This window comes from Rhinolophus ferrumequinum, chromosome 20, assembly GCF_004115265.2.
Source record: "Rhinolophus ferrumequinum isolate MPI-CBG mRhiFer1 chromosome 20, mRhiFer1_v1.p, whole genome shotgun sequence".
NCBI classification, from domain to species: domain Eukaryota; kingdom Metazoa; phylum Chordata; class Mammalia; order Chiroptera; family Rhinolophidae; genus Rhinolophus; species Rhinolophus ferrumequinum.
Window position 1 is genome coordinate 1,459,575 of NC_046303.1, and position 20,354 is coordinate 1,479,928.

The 20,354-nt window shown below is 47.7% G+C and overlaps 1 protein-coding gene across 1 annotated transcript in view; it reads left to right on the forward strand.

Annotated features, from left to right (window-relative positions):
• Window positions 1-20,354, forward strand: part of ABCA13 (ATP binding cassette subfamily A member 13) — a 241,923-nt gene that overhangs the window by 166,961 nt on the left and 54,608 nt on the right. Inside the window, exons 43-45 of the mRNA XM_033088866.1 lie at window positions 417-504; window positions 3,710-3,818; window positions 19,546-19,600. Of these exons, the coding sequence (XP_032944757.1) occupies window positions 417-504; window positions 3,710-3,818; window positions 19,546-19,600 (252 nt within the window). The remainder of the gene's footprint in view (window positions 1-416; window positions 505-3,709; window positions 3,819-19,545; window positions 19,601-20,354) is intronic.

A 20,354-nucleotide genomic window follows, 5' to 3' on the forward strand; every position in this document is an offset into this window, starting at 1 on the left:
GGCAATATTTGCATTGAAGCTTAAGAAGCACAAGTGGGAAAGGCAGTACAATGCAAAGCGTGGGGCTCAGTAGTTCAGAATAGCTGATTTGCAGGAGAAATGGCCATTAATGGAAATAGTGAGAGTGCTGATGATCACAGACATGCCTGTTCCCAACAAGATGGGAAGTTCTGAGAGGCACACTTGCTGATGTGGCGAGCCTCATGCAGGCCTTCTCCATAAGCAGGGCCCTCCCTGGGTGCTGCCTTTTGAGCCACACCACTTTCTTTTGCATGCTGACCCACCTATGTGGTCGTGTCACAGATTCTCACAGACTGTAAGGTCGTTGTAGCTAGTGCAGTCAGTGACGAAACACCCCCAATCAGGAGTCCTGGCACTCGCTGTGTCCACACTAACACTGTGTTTATTGTTACCAGGCTTGGAGGTTGGTCTTTTGGAGTGCGAATCCCGGGTCCCGTTCAAGATGCAAATTCAAGTATATCAAAACCCAAACCTCTGGCAAAGGTAATTTTTTTTTCTTTCCTGATTTAGAAAGCATTTAGGGAAATGTGATAATCCAAATATATCTGTGGGCATGGGAGGAACCAAATCAAATGCCTGACTGTCTTTATTTCACAGTGTTTGTTACTATGAAGTAAAGACATACATAACCATGCCCTTGAAAGACAAAGCATTTTCTTTTAGACTGTACAGTAAATAAGTTACTGTTTTTGTTAAGCTCAGAATTCACCTAATAGAGCTAAAAAAAGAATAATGAGAAGGTAAGCTATTTTTCAGGACACCATTGTCAGGACAACTGGATACATCACTAGTTTTCCTGGCGGCCAAGGGCGTCTTCTGTGTGTACTAAAATCCTCATCTTCCAGAAGTCCCGGCGCCAAGAAAGCAGCCACTTCGCAGGGCTACTCGTAGGGCCTGGTTTTCGAGCCCTGCCAGGACCACCCCTGTTAATTAGGAATGGTCCGCTGGGTGTCACGGAGAATGGTCGGGGCTCTTCAGTTGGGAGGAATGAGGGCGGGGCTAGAGGAAAGTCACCTTGGTTCTCTAGTAGGAACTCAGAAGTGGTGAGTCACAGCAGAGGTTTTCCTAAGGAAGGAGGTCAGTGCAACCGTAAGATGAGGAAAGAGGAAAGATTCAGCTTCAGTCTCAGCAGGTGGGGGAATAGTCTGGTGTTGGGAGAGGAGACTGTGGGCGTGTTGTGTCTACTCGTAAACCTGTCATATAACTCCCGGAATGAGGTCCATCGGTGTGAGCCCAGGAAGGCAGGCACCCTCCCCACTTTGTGGGGGAACTCCGATATTCATGGGAGCCTGGGAAAGCTTACCAGGATAAGGGCTGGTGCGTGTTGGAGGTTTACTCAGTGGAATAAAGGTGCTTTACTGGTATTTCACAATGTAATCCCTGATAAAAGATCTCAATGTTCATACTTCACAGTATAATCCCTGAAGAAAATTTTAACTGTTATATTTCACAATGTAATTCCTGATGAAAAATTTAAGTTGTTGTGCAGACTGTTAAGAAATCCCTGTCAGCTGAGTGTTCAAATCTCTCTTCCTTCCAAGGCGACACGAGTGAGAAGATTCATAGCTCAATATGAACATGTCAAGATTCAGAGCTTGATAGAAAAGTAACCCAAAATGCATTTGCTGGCTTTTGGACATGTGATGTGGTTGTAATTCGAATATACATAGTTTGTCGAAGGAATCTGTTCATTTCCTTTAGGAATATTTAACCCTTAGGTCTACACTAACCCCGCACCTTCTGATTCACAGCCAATGGCTGTGCCTCTGCTTTTGGTGTCAGGGCACAGCAGCGGGCTCGCGGGGACTCTGCCTCAGGGCTGTGCGTGACACGTGTTTGCCGGACACTGGCTTCTCTTCCTTCTGCTCAGATTCGCCTTCTGTATGTGCATGTTTGAGAAGGGACTCCTGAAGCTTTGATGTTGTCGACGTAAGAACGGCCAAACCTGTAGAGCATTTTGATAAGAGTTCATTTGAGTCAAACTGATGACAGTTGCTGGGGAGCAAGATCTCGGATGCTCTGGAGAGTGAGAGTTTTGCAGCTTCTTTTGTGCATTTAATACTAAAGAGGGAACATTTAATACTAAGGAAGATGGCATCGAGGTGGGAAAAGGCAAGGTGGGGGGTGGGATTGCACAATAGGTAACACGATTGTGTGTCTCTTGAGGGGCTTATTTCCAAGGTGTGTGAGCCAAGGTGCACAGAAACAATGGGCAGGGCTGCTTGAGGCAAAGATAGACTTTCCCTCAAGTTAACTGCCGGGGCGTGAAGACCCCCATGACCCGCCCAGCTGGAACTTAGGACCAGGTGGCCCCGGGAGGTCACTTTTGCTAGCGCTCATTACAGCACTGTTTTGTATCCACAATGTTGTTGGCATGTGCTTTGCCAGGCGTGGGAATGCAAACCAGTGTGATACGGTCCTTTGGTCACTGAGTGGCTTCTTGGGAAGGCCTGTGATCCCAGCACGCAGTGGGCTGAGAGCCGTGATTCCTGCCGTGCTGCTGGTGATGTGTCAGCTGTCTGCCTGAACCTTCAGTCATTTCCGCCCAGCCTTTCACTTTGGCCTTTAGGGTGTATCATAAGAGGTTGTACAATTTTCAGTCTTTTTGAAGAGAAAATGGAAAATTTGCACAGGAATAGGCTTAATATGAATAAATTCGTTATCTTGTAGAATGTCTCTGACGGAACCTTTATGGGTTGTTTCAGTCAATCTTGAGTGTTTAGCTTATTTAATCAAAACACCCGCTAGAGTGTATACACTTCAGATAAAAGGGCCCAACACATCTCACTGCTGATGTTTGGCAGACGTTCTGTTCTCAGAGAATTTTACGCATTTGAATATTCATTGAGTGATTCCTTTTCCTTACAGCTACTTAGCTGCTTTTCTGAGAAACTGTTACTCATGATTCCCACAAGAAAAGTCTGTTTGGAGGTGTCATAATATGCTCCTTGAAGGAGATTAACTTCCTCCTTCAGTTATTTGGTTTTATTGTGTCCTTGAGCAATGTTGACCAAAGTGTCCACTTGTATACATTTTTTTGGCACCCCCCCTCCCCACCATGTATGTATGTTTCAATTTTATATATATTTAAATATATATATTTAAATTGATATTTTGAAATACAGATACTGATGGTTCAATTAGTATTTTTTGTGCTACTTATTATCTCAACTTCAATAACATTTTCAGTCTTCTCTTTTCTCCATCACCTCTGTCCACTCAGGCAGGCGTGCTACTTTAGTCTCCATGCTCAGCAAACTTTCAGTTCAATTTATTTTTGAGAAATAATGTTTCTTTTTCAGTTATTAATTTGAAAGTAATTTTTAAAAATCTTTTTCCCCACTTTTAATTTACAGGTCAAATTTCATTAGCTTGCCAGCTGAGAAAGAAGAAAGTGATGGGCTTAGGTTCTTTTTTGTCTGTGAGAATATAATTACAGAGCAACGTTCACATTTGTTCTGGGGAAAATTAATCTATTTTTAGCTGTAAATTATATGCTTGAGATAAACATAAAATTAGCAGCCTGGAATGTACTGCTCCCTGTCAGCCGTGCGGGAACTTCCCTCGGAGGCCTGGGTCAGGGGCCGTGGAAGTTCACGGACACGCGTGTCCCTCATGTATGAGGACAGATGACGAATTGACATAAGAGCTGATTCCTGAAAGCCATTGAGTTGTCTTTGTCTTTCAGGTGTGGTACAACCAGAAGAGTTTCCATTCCGAACCGTCCTACTTAAACCACCTAAACAACCTTATTTTGTGGAGGCTCTTACCCCCTGCCGTGGACTGGAGGCAATACGGTAATGCCAGTTTTTATGCGTTATAATTCACTACTTTCAAAAGACAATGTTTTTAAAAGGGAGAGAAACAGAAAGCATTCTGAGTAAGAACATGAGGCGTGATGAGAAGGTTTGTACTGGACAGTCACCCCATTTCTAAATTCATACAAGGTTGTAGGCCCTATTTGTCTTTCTTGGTGTCATTAAATGTTTACCTTCTCAAAATTATGACCTCATCTGTACAACGAAGGGAATAAGTTGCCTTGAGAGTTCTCTCCTCGTGACTTTAATGTCTTGGAGAAGGAGGAATAATTTCCCTTTTTAAGGACTGCTGTGTGGGATGTGGTGACAGGTACTGCAGATCACCCACGAGTGTTGGGAAGGTGAACATCATCATTTGTTTCATGCTGAGCCCTGAATGCAGCAATTACCTACGTTGATTGTGGAAACACGACAATTTGAATGCCTCTTCCATGAACAATACATCTTATGTTAGAGAGAGAACAGAGGTATATGAAATTATGACTTACGGTCGAAGAGATGCTCGGCTAAACACACCATAATATTTTCGTGGATATAGCCAGGAGGCAGCCACGTGCAGGCATGAGATTTTTCTTTATAGTGGTTTGGGTTAAACGTGAATGAGAATGAATGAGGTTTGATGGAATAAAAGTAGACAAAAATTAGAATGTCTTATCATTAGCACCAGACCGGAGAGAGAGGCAAACACAGTTAGTGGGAGCTTCTGTCTGGGGAGAGCTGTCGGGGGCGTGGGAGCAGAGGTCATAGTGTGATGGCGGCGGGTCTGTGGCACTGATGGGGTGAGACAGAGAAGGGAAGATGCGTAGTTTGGGATCAGTGAACACCAGATGTGCTGCTCAGTGACTGAAAAGGGGAATGGAGGGTGCTGACGTGGAGCACTTCAGAGGACAGTAGCATGGACCCAGTGGTCACTCCTGGAGGGTTTGAGGACGGAGGTCATTACTGCCCCCTGACAAGAGTAGGGACTGATGCGTGGTGTTTCTGAGCTGCTTTCTCACTCACGCCTGATTGATGGTGTTTACACTGGGGCCCCTTCCGTGGGGACTCAGAGTTTGGAAACCCACTAATTATAGAATGGAAGTGACATCATGTAACGCTTCAGGCTTATTTAGAAGGGCTAAGCAGGTTTTGCCAGAATGTAAAAAATGAAACTTGCCCATTAATGATTTTTTTAAAAAGTGTTTTATAAGAAAAAATAAATACATGATTAATAAAACATTTAAAAATTGAACTTTATTTTTTAAAGTAGGCTGTGTTGTTACACCTCATTTTCTCAAGTAATAATAGAAGGCAAATCAATATATACTATTGAGAAATAATTATATTTAAATGTTATAAAAGTAGGGGTTTAAAACAAATATTAGTACGGACTTCAATGATAGAAAGTAGTCTGAGGATTTTATTAGGAACAAGAGATTGCCCACCTTCTGTAATCAATGAAGTCATTAGGATGATGGACTCATACTTGCTTCCCACGGACGTGTTCTGAAACAGAGATCAGTGTCACAGCTCTACATCCTTCCATTCACACCTCTGCTGGTTTTGCGTCCACCAGTCTCCTGCGAGGTCCAGATGCTCCCTGCTGTTTCCCACAGTGGCATTCAGAGACCTGTTCTGCCGGATCTCCCCCCATTGAGCTGAAGTGGCACTGAGAGTATTGACAGCCCCCTCCTGCTTCTCCTGCCCGTTACAAAGTGTGGCGGGAGGAACAGAGTAGCTGCAATAGAATTAAATTAGGTCAGACCTGGCCAGTTTTCATCTAAGATGACAGGTGACATGTCCTTTTGGAAATGACTGATATGATGACAGCTGTTTCACACTAGAATAGACACCCACAGGCATGCACAGAGATGCAAATCCATTTCACAGATGAAGAGAGTAAAACCTAGATGTCAGCAAGATGGCAGACGAGGAAGCCCTATGGAAACATTAAATAAACAGCTAGAAAAGGACTAAAATGACTTTATATGAGCTCTGGAAATCAGTCAAGCATATACGGTAACCAAGCAAATGCCCAATCAAGAAAAAGCCACGTTGAAATGAGAGGGAATTTCATGGTGTTTTCACTCCATCTTGCCCGACCCCTCTCCACCGTGGTATGGTGTGGTTTGGGGAATGGGGCCTCCCACTCAGGGTTCCCTTCTGCAAACTGGAAAGAGCAGAACAGACAGAATTTGCAGCGTTCCAACCTATCCAAAGGCTGCCTGAGGGATTGGTTTCTGTGTCTCCTGCCTCTGAGTTCAGATGGCCACTCAGATCGCAGGCCGTAAGAAGCCACAGGAAGCAGTGGGCACAGCTTGCAAAAACCACAGGAGACGACAGACCTGCACATACCTGTTGCAAGAGATACAGACTGAGGAACACAATGGAACAGCTAAGGCTCCAAGAAGAAGCAGGTGTGAGACTCTAGGGAAAGTGAGATGTGGAAAAGTAGCCCCGTCTGTGGGTGAACTGGAGAGAAAGCACACGCACAGGCTCAAGGAAGACGATGCCCAGAAAAGGCCTGAAGAGACCTTGAGCCTTCACCCTGGGCTGGCTGTAAAGATCCCCCCTCACACGGCCAGTCTGCAGCACTGGAAAGCTGCTTATGTCTTCAGATGCTCAATTTTCAACAACAGGCCATAAAAGTATTTAACATACAGGCTTTATGATTATAGTGGCCTATACTCATAGGAGGGGGCACACTATGCTACCAGGGGCCACGTGGGAAAGCACCCGATTCAGTAAGGTGACAGAGGCAGTAGAGGGAAAATATGGTTTCCGCAGGAGTCAGGTAGGGCAGGGTCCACAGCTAAGTAGGATTAGGACGATGTAGTCTGAATTCTTGTTACCCTGAGGTGTGGGGCTGTCTCTGGTTGTCAGGTCCTGATCCTGGGTGCTCAGGGCAGGGGGTAGTGGCCTGGCGTGGGGAAGTCAGTAAAGTAGTTGGGCTGTGAGCTTTGGGTTGATCAGTTGGCACATAAAAGGCCTACACACAGGTGAAGGTTTTGCTTTCTCTAAGAATCGGCTAGCCCTGAGAGGGACTGTTCCTCCAAAGTCAGAAAGGCCCCCAAGATGTCAGAAAGTGAAAAATACACAACAAAAAGACAGGATGAATACAAAGAAACAAGAAGACACGGCTCGTTTAAAGAAGCAAAATAACCAGAAAGCATTTCTGAAGAAACACAGGCATCAGACTTACTTGACAAAGACTTTAAAACAATCATCATAACTATGCTAAAGGAAATCATGGGCAGAGAACTAAAAAAAATAATCAGAGAGATGATATATCAAAAAAATTAGTATATCAAAATATTGATAGGAATCGTAAAGAAAAGAATCAAGCAAAAATTCTGGCTCTGAAAAATATAACTGAATTGAAAAATTCACTAGAGAAATTCAGTAAGACTTGAACAGTCCCCAAACGAAATCAGTGGATTAGAGATAGGCCATTTGAAATTATTGAGACTGAAAAGCAAAAAGAAAAATTAACAATGGAAAGTGAACACTTACAGAGTATCCTCAACTGGCCAGTATAAACAGTACGGGGGCGGGGAGAAAGAGTTGGCGGGGGGGAGAGAGAGAGAGAGACAGAGAGAGACTGATTTTGAAGAAATAATGTCTGAAAACTCCCCAAATTTGAGGAAAGACATGGATGTATAAATATAACAGACTTCATGAACACCAAGTTAGGAGGGACCCCAAATGACCCACGCTGAGACACGTTCTAATGAAACTACCAGAAGTCAAAACAAAGAGTGAACCTTGAAAGCAGAAAGGTAAGTGGCTCCTCGCATATGAGGAGTCTTCATAGATTACTAGCAAAAACCTGAAGACCAGGAGGCAGTGAGATGATGTATTTCAAGTACTGAAAGAAAAAAAAATGTCAGTCCAGAGTTCCATATCTGGCAAAACTGACCTTCAAAATTGAGAGAGAATTAAGATATTTCCAGATAAGCAAAAGCAGGGGATTTCATTGCCACCAGACCTGCCTATGAGAAATGCTAAAGGGAGTCCTTCAGGTTGAAATAAAAGGACACCACACAGGAACTTGAATATATACGAAAATATAAAGTTCTGTGGTTTAGGTAAGACGTGGGCAGATATAAAAACAATATTACTGTGTTGTGACTCCACTTTTCTTTTTCTACAAGACTTAAAGTCAAAAGCGTAAAATATAATTATAAACCTATGTTAATGGGGGATGGGATTTTTGCAGATGTAATTTGTGACGTCAGTCACCGGAAGTATGGGAGAGCAGAGCTCTAAAGGAATAGAGACTTGGAGGTAACTGAAGTTCAGTTGGTGCAGAGGCCACGGCATGGCTGGCTGTGCTCCCTACACAGACCCGAGGGGAAGAGTGAAGAAGCGTCAGAGGCATGAGGCAGAAGCCTGTGGCCTGGGAGATGGAAACCAGTAGTCCTAGGACTAAAACTCACCCCCACCCCCCGACAGAGTGGTATCCTTCCTGAGATATAGTTAATTCCAAGCAGGTATTTGCTCGAACCCCTGTGCAATGGGTCACTGTCTGGGTACATGGGGCCACACTGACTGGACTGCAGGTGTCAGTCAGCTGTGTATGCCCTGCCCCCAGCTTCCCAGATGTTCTGGTGTTCAGCTCAGTAATGCCTACCAAGGGGTGGGCTTTCTGTTCTTGTGTTGAGTTGACTTGAAAAATACATGTATTCTGTTATTGGAAACTTGAACGGTATTTTATTTGTTTATGTCAAAATTTTGATTCTGATTTGACTTGTTTATGCAGTTGTCATGGGAAAGGATGGTTTATGCTGTGAATTGGGAACGGAGAAATAGCACCACAGGAAAATGCATTGTGAGCTATTGTCAAAGTATTGATTAAGAATTCCCACGAGCAGAGCTCTGAGCAAACACCTTTTCTCACATCCCTTGATGCTTGCCTGTTCCTCTGGGATTGGGCACAGCTAGAACTCTCCGCTAATTGCTGTGATGAAATGAGCGCAGGGGACGTGGGACTGGGGCAGTCCCCTGAGCTGAGTGCAGAGATTGTGCACTGATTTGGTCCCTGCAGCCACAGGACTGGGCACAGGGGCATCCAGTCAATAGTAGCTGGACGCACGATGTGTGTCCCCACAGACGACGTGTCTTGCTTGTTGTGATGAGGCCTCCGGCACGTGGACATCCCTGCTTCAGAGACGAAGGACCTTTCCAAACACTGACCCAGGCCACTTGAAGGACCCCTAGGACTCAACTGGCCATTGGCTGTGTCCCAGCAAGTTGGCAGCTTGTTGTAGCCCTAATTTTAAGCATACGTAACACTCAACATAAAGTAGGTTTGTAGTGTAGCCCATTCAAGTGGAGTCATTTTTAAAATGACTGAAGGCTGGCCCTGGCCTAGACCAATAGACGCAGCTTGCACAGTGCAGCCTCCCAGGTGCCGTCTGTCCTCCTGCGTGAGTCTGAGTACTGTCGAGTGCTCTGCTTGGTGACTGCTGAAGGTGACCGGGACACACAGGGTGACAGAGAGGGAGCTCTGCAAGTACAGCCTGCAGCTTGGAGGACAAGCATGGATGTGGGCGTCCATCCAGGAAAGACAGGGACAGGGGATGTGTTTCCTGTCACAGGCTATATTCTCAGGCTGGCGGTTTAGTCCCTTAATGTCATTGAATGCTTTTCAGGGTTCCAAGGAAAATCAAAGTCAGTCAAGGCCAAACCCCCAATCCTGACCATGCTTTTCTCGTACATCCCAGTTAATCAGCAAATTGTGTCCTTTCTGCCCTTGAAATCTAGAACGTACATGTTTGTAGTGCCCTCCCCAATACTCATTTGGCTCAAGGTGCCCTCTAATCCTGCCCAGTGCCTGCATCAGCCTTTCGGTAGGTCCAGTGGGCCCCCTGCTCCCTACCCCACAGCCTCATGTCTGCATGAGTGCCCACAGCCACCCACAGAGTAGGCCCCTCTGATCCCAGCATCTTGTATGATAATAAAAAAACAACACTTCCCACCTGTGACCTATGGGACCCGCCCACCTTGCCCTCCAGCAGCCCTTCCTGCCTCCTCTCAAACCACGTCCTCTGGGCAGCGCAGCTTCTGCCACCTGGGGCTCCTGGCTGTGTCCTAGACATGCCACTTACACTCCCACCTGAAATCACAGTTCTTTTTCCCTGGAATTTTCTCTTCCTTGTAGTTGCATGGATTCCTCACTCACTTTCTTCTAGGTTCTCTCAGCAATGCCCCAACTGTTTGTCATACCCTCCCTGGAGAAATAATGAAAAGCCGAGACCAAACCCAAATCTAGTCCCCATGTGCCCATCGCAGGTCCCCTCACTTGACCCTTCAATCATACACACACGGCTGAGTCCCTTGCCATCTGGTTGCTCTCTTCTGAAAGCATTTCTGCTGAGATTCCACTTGTATTGATTCAGGAGTAGAGAAAGAGTGGAGATGTTGACGCTTCGCTGGGAGAAGTATTTCTAAAACAGTAAAATTGTCCTTCTTGCCCAGAATCAGGACTTTGAATGGCTCCCATTGGCTTCTGTGATGAAGTCCACGCCTTTAGATTGGCACACACCAGCTGCCAATTTCATGCTCTGCTCCCACGCCCTCCCCTTAGCGTGGCCGTCCTTTACACCCAATAGCCTGTCGTCCTGTGGCCCTGGTACCCACATCACCTCCATTGAGGCCGCCTTCACTTTTAGCATTTCTGCTCAACTGTCTACATTCTTTTTCTAAAACCACTGTATGAGGTATGATTGACATGGAAAAAGCTGTAAGTACTTTGTGCAGCTGGATGAGTTTGGAGGTGAGTGCACACCTGTGATCATCACCACGCTCAATGCCACAGACATTTCCTTTGCCTCCAAACGTTTCTCCTGCTCGCCCTGTCACCTGTGTATGTATGTGTGCTTCCATCCATCCGTCCATCCATCCATCCGTCCATCCATCCATCTGTCCATCCATCCATCCTTCATCTATCCATCTGTCTGTCTATCTATCTATCTATCTATCTATCTATCTATCTATCTATCTCTCTATCATTTACCTATCTACCTATCATTTATTTATCTATCATCTATTTATCAATCATCTGTGTATCTATCATCTCTGTCTATCTCTACCTGTCTAACCTATTTATTCATTTTTGTGATAAGAAAACTTAAGATCTACCCGTTTAGCAAGTATTTAAGTATGCAATACAGCATTCTGACCATAAACCCCATGCTGTGAAGTAGGTCTCTATCTGGACTTGCAACCTGCTCGACTAAAACTTTCTACCCTTTGACCAACATCTCCCTCTTTCCCCTCCCCCCAGCCCTTGGTCACTGCTGTTCAGCTCTCTGCTTCTATGAGTTAAACTACTTTAGATTCTTCACGTAAGTGGTAATGTAGTATTTTTTCTTCTGGGTCTGGCTTAATTCAAGGAAACAGTCAAGAAAATGAAAAGGCCATCCTATGGAATGGGAGAAAATATTTCCAAACCATACATCTGACAAAGTTAAAATTATATATATGTGTATGTGTGTATCTATAAATATACATACATATGTATATGTATATGTATGTGTATGTATATACATACATATATATATCCTATAACTCAATAGCAAACAAATAAGTTGAATTTAAAAACTAGGCAAAGACCTGAACAGACGTTTCTCTGAAAAAGACATGCAGACGGCCAACAGGTGCATGAAAAGATGCTCACCATCACCAATCATCAGGAAAACGTAAACGAAAGCCACAATGTAGTACCACCTCACACCTGTTAGAATGGCTGTTATCAACAAGACGAGATAACAAGTGTTGGTGAGGATGTGGAGAAAAGGGAACCCTGGTGCACTGTTGGTGGAATTGCAGACTGGTGCAGCTACTGTGGAAAAGAGTATGGAGGTTCCAAAAAGAAAAAGAAAGAAAGAAAGAAGAAAAGAAAAGAACTGCCACATGACTCAGCAATCCCAATCCTAATTCTGGGTATTTATTCAAAAAAGTTAAAGTCAGGATCTGGAGGAGGTCCCTGCCCTCCCAAGTTCATCGCAGAATTAGTCACAATTCAAAGACATGGAAGCCACTTAAATGTCTACCAACAGAAGAATGGACAAACAAAATGCAGTATGTACATTAAGTGGAATATTATTCAGCCATAGAAGAAAGAAGGTGAGCAGTTGAAGAGGACACTGTTTTCACCCACCGAAGCCCAGCTCAGACGCCACCTCTGTTAGAGCCCTTGTCACCCTTGCAAGAGGAGTTAGTGGCTTCTTCCTTCTTCCCCCCAACACGTTAACTTCCAAAATTTACATTCACACATCAGTTTTTAAAAAGCTCTACTGTTATAACGAATATTTTCCAGACACTGTGTTAGGCCATTGAAGCAGTTGGTCCTTCTCATCACTTCTTTACAGTTCTCTTGGTAATAAGAATGTAAACCCTTCTTGGAAGGTGTTTCTACTATTGACGTTGGTATTTTCTGCAGCCCTTACCATAGGAGGTGTCAGCAACGTGCGTTATTTACGTGAAGGAGAGTTGGCCCCATTATTACAGGGTGACTGTAGAGGATTTCATTAGAGCGGTTGTGCTCTATGAATTCTTGCACATACACATTTTATAGGAGGAATGCACCGAAAGTGACGACTTGAGTTGGAGCCAAGTTCAGGATCTTGCTGTCGTGAGGGATACGGAACAAAAGCACAGATGTGCACTTTTACAGATGACAAATACACGGAGTCTGGAAACCATAGGAGACGTAGCTGTAACGAGAATGCTAAATACGAAAGCTGGTTTTATACACTTATACATTGCTGAGGGCCAGCTCGCAGAAGGAAGAGCCGGAATATAAATAATAAGAAGAATCAAACAAAGACAGATCATTGCAGTGTGTTCAGATGCATAGCGTCCTTTCTGAAAACCTTTGAGGGGACGTTGGCGATTGCTCACCGAGCTCCTTCACTCACTGGCGATGCTGACACGGTCCCGGCCTTGCGCCAACACCAGCAGCCCCGAGGTCCTCTCCCTGCAGTGCTGTTCTGAGCGCATGTAGCACAATGGAGGTCAAATCCCATGCGGAGAGTGTTGCAGTAATGTGGTTTTCCAGCGAAGGCTTCAAAGCCTGTCTGTGCAGAAACACATGAAGTGGGATCCAGAACATGAGGATTGTAAATCTCACTCTGATGCCAGTTATGTTTGGCCTTAGCTAAGCCACCACACATTCTCTCTGCCTCGGTTTCCTTCCCCGAGCCCCCTCCCTTTCTCTGTGCCCCAGAGTCCCATTTGACAGGATTCCTGATCTGTCAGACAGATCACAAGCCCCATACCTGGATTTGTGAGAGGAGCTCTGATTTTTAGAGCTTCCTTATTTAGAGGAGCAGAAGGCTGCAGTGAGAGTGTGTGAGCAGCCTGTGTAGGCGTGAGTTCCCCTCCCTGCTGCCACTTGCTCAGGGGTCTCAGAAACATGGACCCTCAGGGAAGAGGGTTACTTCCACCTGGGTCACCTTTGTTCTTTCTCTCATTACTCTTTACCTTGACAAAATAGGCACACAGTTCCCTTATTTAACTCCAAGTCCAGCCCCCTTTTTACAAAATAGAAAAAAAAATCTCAGCATCAATGTAGAAAACTGTTAGCTTGATTTTAAAATATGTTTAGCCCTGCAGAGCTGCTTCCACAGAATAGACTTGGTTCTGAAAGCATCTGACGTAGTGATGGCCAAATTGCAATATTAACGTAAAAGCTCTCGCAGCACGCGTAAACCAAAAGCCGCCTGGGTTTCCCTGGGGAACTAGTTAATTTGGTTAACTGTTTGTCCAATTGGTACAAATTCATAATGAATAATCCCTCTGATATCAAAAAAGGTTAGCAACATCATTTTGACTCTTGATTTGGACTGAGGAACTTTTTTGGTCGTGGAGAATTGGCTGACTTCCATTGTGCACTTTGATGCTGTTTCAGGGTCGTATCGGTACATCCATGTTTTATCACCCGTGATAACATCACCCAAAACATCGTCTTGCCTCTCCAAAAGGTCTTGGCAAACTTCAACTCTCCTTTGCTTTTGTTCATCGGTGAGCTCCTTCGGGACCATTTTTGCACACGCCTTTCTCATGCCTAGATTTTCAGTTAAGGTTTCCAAACTGTTTCTCTATTGATGTTTACTTGGTCTGCTGTGCTTCTTACAGTCAGCCAATGATTTTGACACAAAATTTGATGAATTTTGCAATGTTTTCATCAATTCTGCTCATCAGTGCTGGCCACCCTGACCTCTCTTCATCAGTGATGCATTCTCTCCCTTCAGGAAAACATCTAATCCATTTATACACTGCCATTTTCTTCATGGCATTATCCCCGTAAACTTGGACTAACATGTCCCTGATTTCACTTCCACTCTTGCAAGTTTAACAAGAAATTTAATGTTTGTTCGTTGCTCTAATTCAAGCTCAGACAGTCTCACAACGGCACACAAAAGCACACAACAACAATAATGAGTGAATGCCAGTCAGCAAGGCACTGCTACACGTCGACACGAACAGCTGTGAGACACTGATATATCAAGGTTATGAAACCGCACTGAGCTGTTTGTACAGTGCTGCCAATGGAAGCGTCCGCCCCTCAGGCTGCCCTGCTTTGTGGTCAGTGGGCAGCCCCCTCGGATGTGCACTGTGCTGGGGGTCCATGTGCCTCACCGACTGCCTCCTTCCCCAGGAAGCTCCCTGCTCCCTTCCCCACCCCGATCCTGAAATCCTCCTTGGCACCACTGTCCTTAGTTGTGTGCCATCCTGTGACTGGGCTGTATCCCCCTGGGATGGAGAATGGTGCAGGGAGGGCCTCCTTATCCCCCTGGGATGGAGAATGCTGCAGGGACGGCTTGCTCATCCCCCTGGGATGGAGAATGCTGCAGGGAGGGCCTCCTTATCTCCCTGGGATGGAGAACACTGCAGGGACGGCTTGCTCATCCCCCTGGATGGAGAACGGTGCAGGGAGGGCCTGCTTGTCCAGGCCCATCAGCTGCTACATGGTGGGCATTTGGGTGGTGCTTGTTGACTGAATTCTCAGTCCTCGGAAGGAAGAGGAGTCAAATCGTTATTTGACCCTTGATGAAACTTGTGGATGTCTGGTGGCCAGATTTCCTCCCCCCAAAGCAGAACAGAATCAGGATGTTGTGGGATTTGGTCCGACAGTAGCACGCTGTTGTCATTCAAAAGCTGGTGGTACATGCCTCGTGGGGCTCACGTCTCTGAAAGTGATTTGAGGAGTTTCCTGCTCATGTGATGGCCTTCCTTTTTAAGTGCTGTGGTCTAAGGCCCTCTCTTTGTCTATTTCTTACTTTTTAGAGAATTTCTTCGTTTCATAGTGACATGGGGATGGCTGTGAAGGGAGAGTTAGTGCAATGGTGGACTTTGAAAGCAGCCCCTGGCAATCTTCCCGTCGCCTTGAGCTCTGAGCTGAGTGGGAGGCTGCATCCCAGGCCTGTTAGGATCCTCCAGGGGCCCCGGGAGAGGAACTGCAGAGCGTGTGCGCCTCTTCAGAAGCTTATCTTTAAATATTTACTCTGTGTAAAATCTGTAAATTATAGGGACTGGAAAGCCAGTGCCAAATGAAAAGCTGTGGCCCCTGAATTATTTAGGAGTGAGCGCCAGGGCAGGGCAGCCTCACGATTCTCAGACCGCGCGGGGCAGGGCTCTCGGAGGCCGGTCATCCAGGGACAGGCTCTCTCCACGGCTGGGAGGTGACTGCATCAGCTTCTCTCCCCCGCTGCCGCTGCCGCTGCCACGATGGAGGTCTTCGTTCTATGTTGGCATGTCGCTGGCACTCCGGGGCTCTCCGTATAGAGGGCAGGTCTTTGGCACCCCGTGTGCTTATAGGTGACGTGATGTGAGGTGCAGATCTGGGACTGCCGGTGTCGGGAACAGGTCACTCGTCCGGGAAATTCACACATTTCTCTGCTCCTATTTGGCTTCGGGAAACAGGGGTGTCTGAGCTGGATCACCTCCCATGGCTCCTGTCTGTGACCCTGAGGAGTCTGCAGTTGTGGGTGCTGCAAGCTGCCTTCCGAAGAAGCACACGCACACGCACACGTACGAGCTCCCGCAGCACAGACCTTCCGCCTCAGCTTTCGGACTGAGGAAACATATCGGGAAAGGCCCACAATGGGGTCTGGAACACAGGGCATGCTAACCACAGGACAGCCAGTCGTTGCGTCGCTGAGATAGGGGACCCGATGGACTCTCGCCTCCTCGACTAAAACCCTAGAAGAACGACACATCCAGGACGTGTGCGAAAATGAAGGGTCATAGATTCATAGCAGGGACAGAGGATAAAGAAAGCAACTATTAGTGCACTGTTTGCAGTCTTTTAGCCATGAGTCTAACGGTTTAAAGTTTAGAACAACCTGATCAAAATAAAGATGCAACCACGGTAGTTCAAGATGTTATTGTAAACTCAGCACAACAGCGTACGAGCTTCCCACTGCAGAGCGAGCAGGCAGGGCTGTGACCTCCAGCCAGTCTCCTTCCCACTGGACGGATACACTCCTGGGACACTCAGGAGCGTGTGCTGACGGGGGAGCAGCAGATGCTGGTGGGAGAATGGGGGTGGGCGCGCAAGGCTGTGGTCCTGATAGCATCCTGACGTGACCCAGAAGCTCTGTGGGGGTTGCTGCTGTCCCAACGACGTACGACATGACCATGGGCCGATTTCCGTGGACTTTTGGGCACTGCCCTTCTCCCTGCTCACAGCACATAGGACTGAGGCCCGAGAGCCGCCCCTTCCTCCCTGGGAGCCCCTCCACAGTGCAGGGGGGCGTTCAGACATTAGCACCATTATCGGGCGGACACGAGACGGGCGTGTGGTGACAAGCAAGGACAAGGCAGCACCCTGCAGTCAGTAACGGGGGTGACAGCGCTGGTGTCTCGAGTGGGGGCATCGCGGGCCTCACTGTGAAGAGCGTCTGCGTCCAGACAAAGAACATGGATTCATGTTTTCTTTCCGTGTCTTGGTGGAAATTCTCCAGGGCTGCTGGCAGGAGGGTCGGTGATACTGGGGAGAGGCGACTGACAGGTGATGCAAGTTAGGGTGGCCCAGGCCTGCTGCTGTGTAGAGGCGACGGTGACAGAATTGGCAACTTCGTACGTGTGTGGGGTGAAGAAGAGGAGAGAGGGACGACTGACCCATGCGTCTGCTCACTGGGAGGCCGGTGGGACGTTAGCGGTCGTGGGCAGGACGCTGGTGGGCTGAGCACAGGGCGCTGGGTCTGCGGGGTCAGAGGTACAGGAAACATCCAGTCCATTGGGGAGGCCTGACACCCATGGAGAGCGGAGGATGCAGGGGAGGCGAGCTCAGGGTGGGGCTCCGGCGCAGCCCCTCCAACCCCCCGCCCCCGTCCCCGGCCCCCCCGCCCCCTGTCCCCCGGCCCGTGTTTCCTCCAGGTGAGGCGAGGAGTCCAGCAAAGGGAGGAGTTCTGCTTCACCCCAGCTAGGCGACTGCAGATTCATTCCAGCACGAGCCTCTGGAGTTAGTGCAGACTCACAGGCAACGAACGTCCTTACTTTGGATGCCACCATACTTCCAGGGTCCCAGGCCACCCTCACTTCTGAGCAGCTGGCTGTCACTCTGAGGGTTCCCACGACCCCCATCTGGTTCAGTAACTCACTAGACTGTCTCGCAGACCCCAGGAAAGCATCTGCTTACAATTCCAGTGAAGGATGTGAGTCAGGAGATCAGCCAAGTTCAGAGACACATGGGGCCAGGTCTGGGAGGATGTGGGCGCCGTGCCCTCTTGTCCTGGAATTCACAGATCACTGGCTCCATGGTTGGACCCAATCTCCGGCCCTCTCTGCCCCCAGGTCAGGTTGTCCCTAAGTTCTAACCCTGTCACTATGGGCTTTTTCATATTTTTTGAACGTGCCTTTTGGGACCAACTTCTCTCTCTAAAATATGATACGTTAGGTTCACTTCCTGTGCTCCATGATAATTATTTAGTTATCTGAAGACATTTTCATGCTCCCTCCTGTCTCCCGTGTGTGTGTGTGTATGTTTAGGTTAACCAGTTCCAGTAATCTGTGTTCTTACAATAATACAATTTCTAGATCTTTACTCAGCCAGCTGCATTTTCTGAATGTTTTCTAATCTAGAATGCTTTCATTCCCGTGTGCAATCGGGAGCAGTTCACAGCGTGGCAGCATACCCCACCACCTCCAGCTCCCAGGGGCACACTTGCCACATCTGTGTGGGTCCCGCACTTTTAGAAGCACGGTCGCAAGCCCGTCAGGTTCTGTGCAGCCTCCTGCTGGGCTCGTGCTGGGCTGCTCGTCACGTGCAGGGCTTCCTGTGAGTCAGCACTTCAGCTGGAAAGAATGAGGGCTGGCAGACACTGCAAGGAGGCGGGTGGAAGTCAAGTTCAGGGAAGGAAACGCATCGGAGAAACTGGTGGGCTGTGGGTCCCAACAGGTGAGGGGTCGATACCGCGCAGCTCACTTCCTGACGCATGTGTAGATCAAGTGTGGGACCAGGAACCCGCACAGCAGGCCCGCGGCACACACCGGGAGCCTGCAGGAGCCGTCTGGGAGATACTAATTCATAATCAAAGAAACTGTTCTGGAAAACTCGATGAGGACTCGGCGAACCGATGGTCCCATTATTCTTTCCGCTGTGACAGAACTTGTGTCAGTGTGGCTGAGTCCACAAAGGAGAAGCAGAAGACTGGCATAGCTGGAGAGGGAAGGGGAGCAGGTGGCAAATGGCGGCAAGTCAGGGTGCCTGGTGGCAGAAACGTTGGGTTCCTGGAGTACTGTAGTCTCTCCGTGCTCCATACCTTTTAGTTTATTTGTGTTTACTTATACCCCCATGGTGTTTCTGTAAAGATTTAATGTGCCCTCACCAGGGAAGGCAGAATGCAGATGATAGGCTACTTCAATGAGCCAAAGGAGGAGGGAAATGTCCGCCTGGCACAGTGGATGGAGCCAGGAAGTTGTGCTTGGTGTGACGGCCTCCACTCGCAGCGCACACTCAGTGTAAATGTTTGGAACAAGTGATCGGAAAAGGGAGAACTGCATAGTCTCCCAGTTGACAATAGATGAAAGACAGGGCTCTTCCTGCAGTGACAGAGTCCTTCTTGACACAGAATTGAGTGGGATTTGCTGGGGTGGGAGAGAGTACCCCTGTGATGTCAGAGACAGCCGTCAGGATACAATCCTTTCAATTGATAAGTTGATGACAATTTCTACATGTCGGCTGCTGACATTACACTAATGCACGAGCTCAAAAAAGAAAACAAAGCAGAACAAACAAATCAGAAAACGGAATGGGGCCAATGGAATGTTTCCATCTTCTGCCCAGACGTGGCGTGATCTGGAGGTGGACCTCTGAGGATGGGTGTGGATTCCGTGACATAATCTCATTTCCATACTGTTCCTTAGCCTTTCGGAGCCAGATTCCTCACCATAAAATATGGATGATGTGTTTCTTGGGCCACAAGGGTGCTTCTAAGGACCAGACAGTCGAGTGTGGTCACACGTGAGCACGGGCTGGCTGCAGAATGTGTGCTGGGGATGTGTCGTCAGTCCTGTGAGGCAAGGATGGCACAGAGGTCCCAGCACAAACGGGCCGCTCGCAGTAGGGCTGCCATTCCTGGGCGTCAGGGGGCCAGCCTGGTGACGCCAGCCGAGATTCCTCAGGGGCACAGAGGTCTGCCTGGCTTGGAGGTGGGCTGCCTGCTGGCTGTGCAGGTAGAGGCTGTGGGCTCACATTTCATTTTGTCATTTGCAGGAATAACGCTGTACAGCCACCCATATGGAGGGGCCTTGCTGAACGAGGACAAGATGTGAGTAGAAAGGGTGTGGGGAGGACGAGTCCAACTCTATGCAGGGACATCTCTGGGTTGCTTCTGGGGCAGGGTGGGTTGATCCCTTTTCTGCACTTGCCCTGAGTGATATTGGCACATACAGTCGGTGGCACAAGACTGGGGCATTCTTTGCAAAGTGCAAGGACAATGATTATTAAAAGAGGAGGTGCACTGACCGAGCTTAAAATGGATGAGCATATTTCTATGTAGAACTGGTTTCAGGGGGATGATTTTCCCGAAGCCCATGGGACCCCTCACAGCTTCCAGATACCTTTTCTGGTTAAAGTGCTAAACAGCGTTCGTACGTAGTGGCTTCTTGACGATGTCTCAGGCAGGACTTCTCCCAGCCCAGGTGGAGTGATGGCTGGTGATGGCCGGGGCTCCTGGTGCCAATCCTCATTGTCTTCTGGAAGGAGAAGCACGTCTGCCGCTCTCCTCCTTTCCCCATCTCCTCTGTCATACAGGTGTCTAACTTTTACTTACGAGTTGGTAATAAGTACAACTATTGCTTATGGATTACCTGTGGCCTGCCGACCGAGCTGTAGACTCCAGTCTAGTTGGTGACGGTCTCTCCTCAAGTGTCAACATGGCAGGAAGCACACGCTGGAGTTTGTCCCATGTTAGCGCACTGCCCTTCGGGATTCTCCCATTGGTCCTGCCGCCGGCACAGAGTTCTAGGTAGAGGCTCACTGGTGTCTGCCCTAAAACAAGGGGGGCGGGGAAGGGCGTGGAC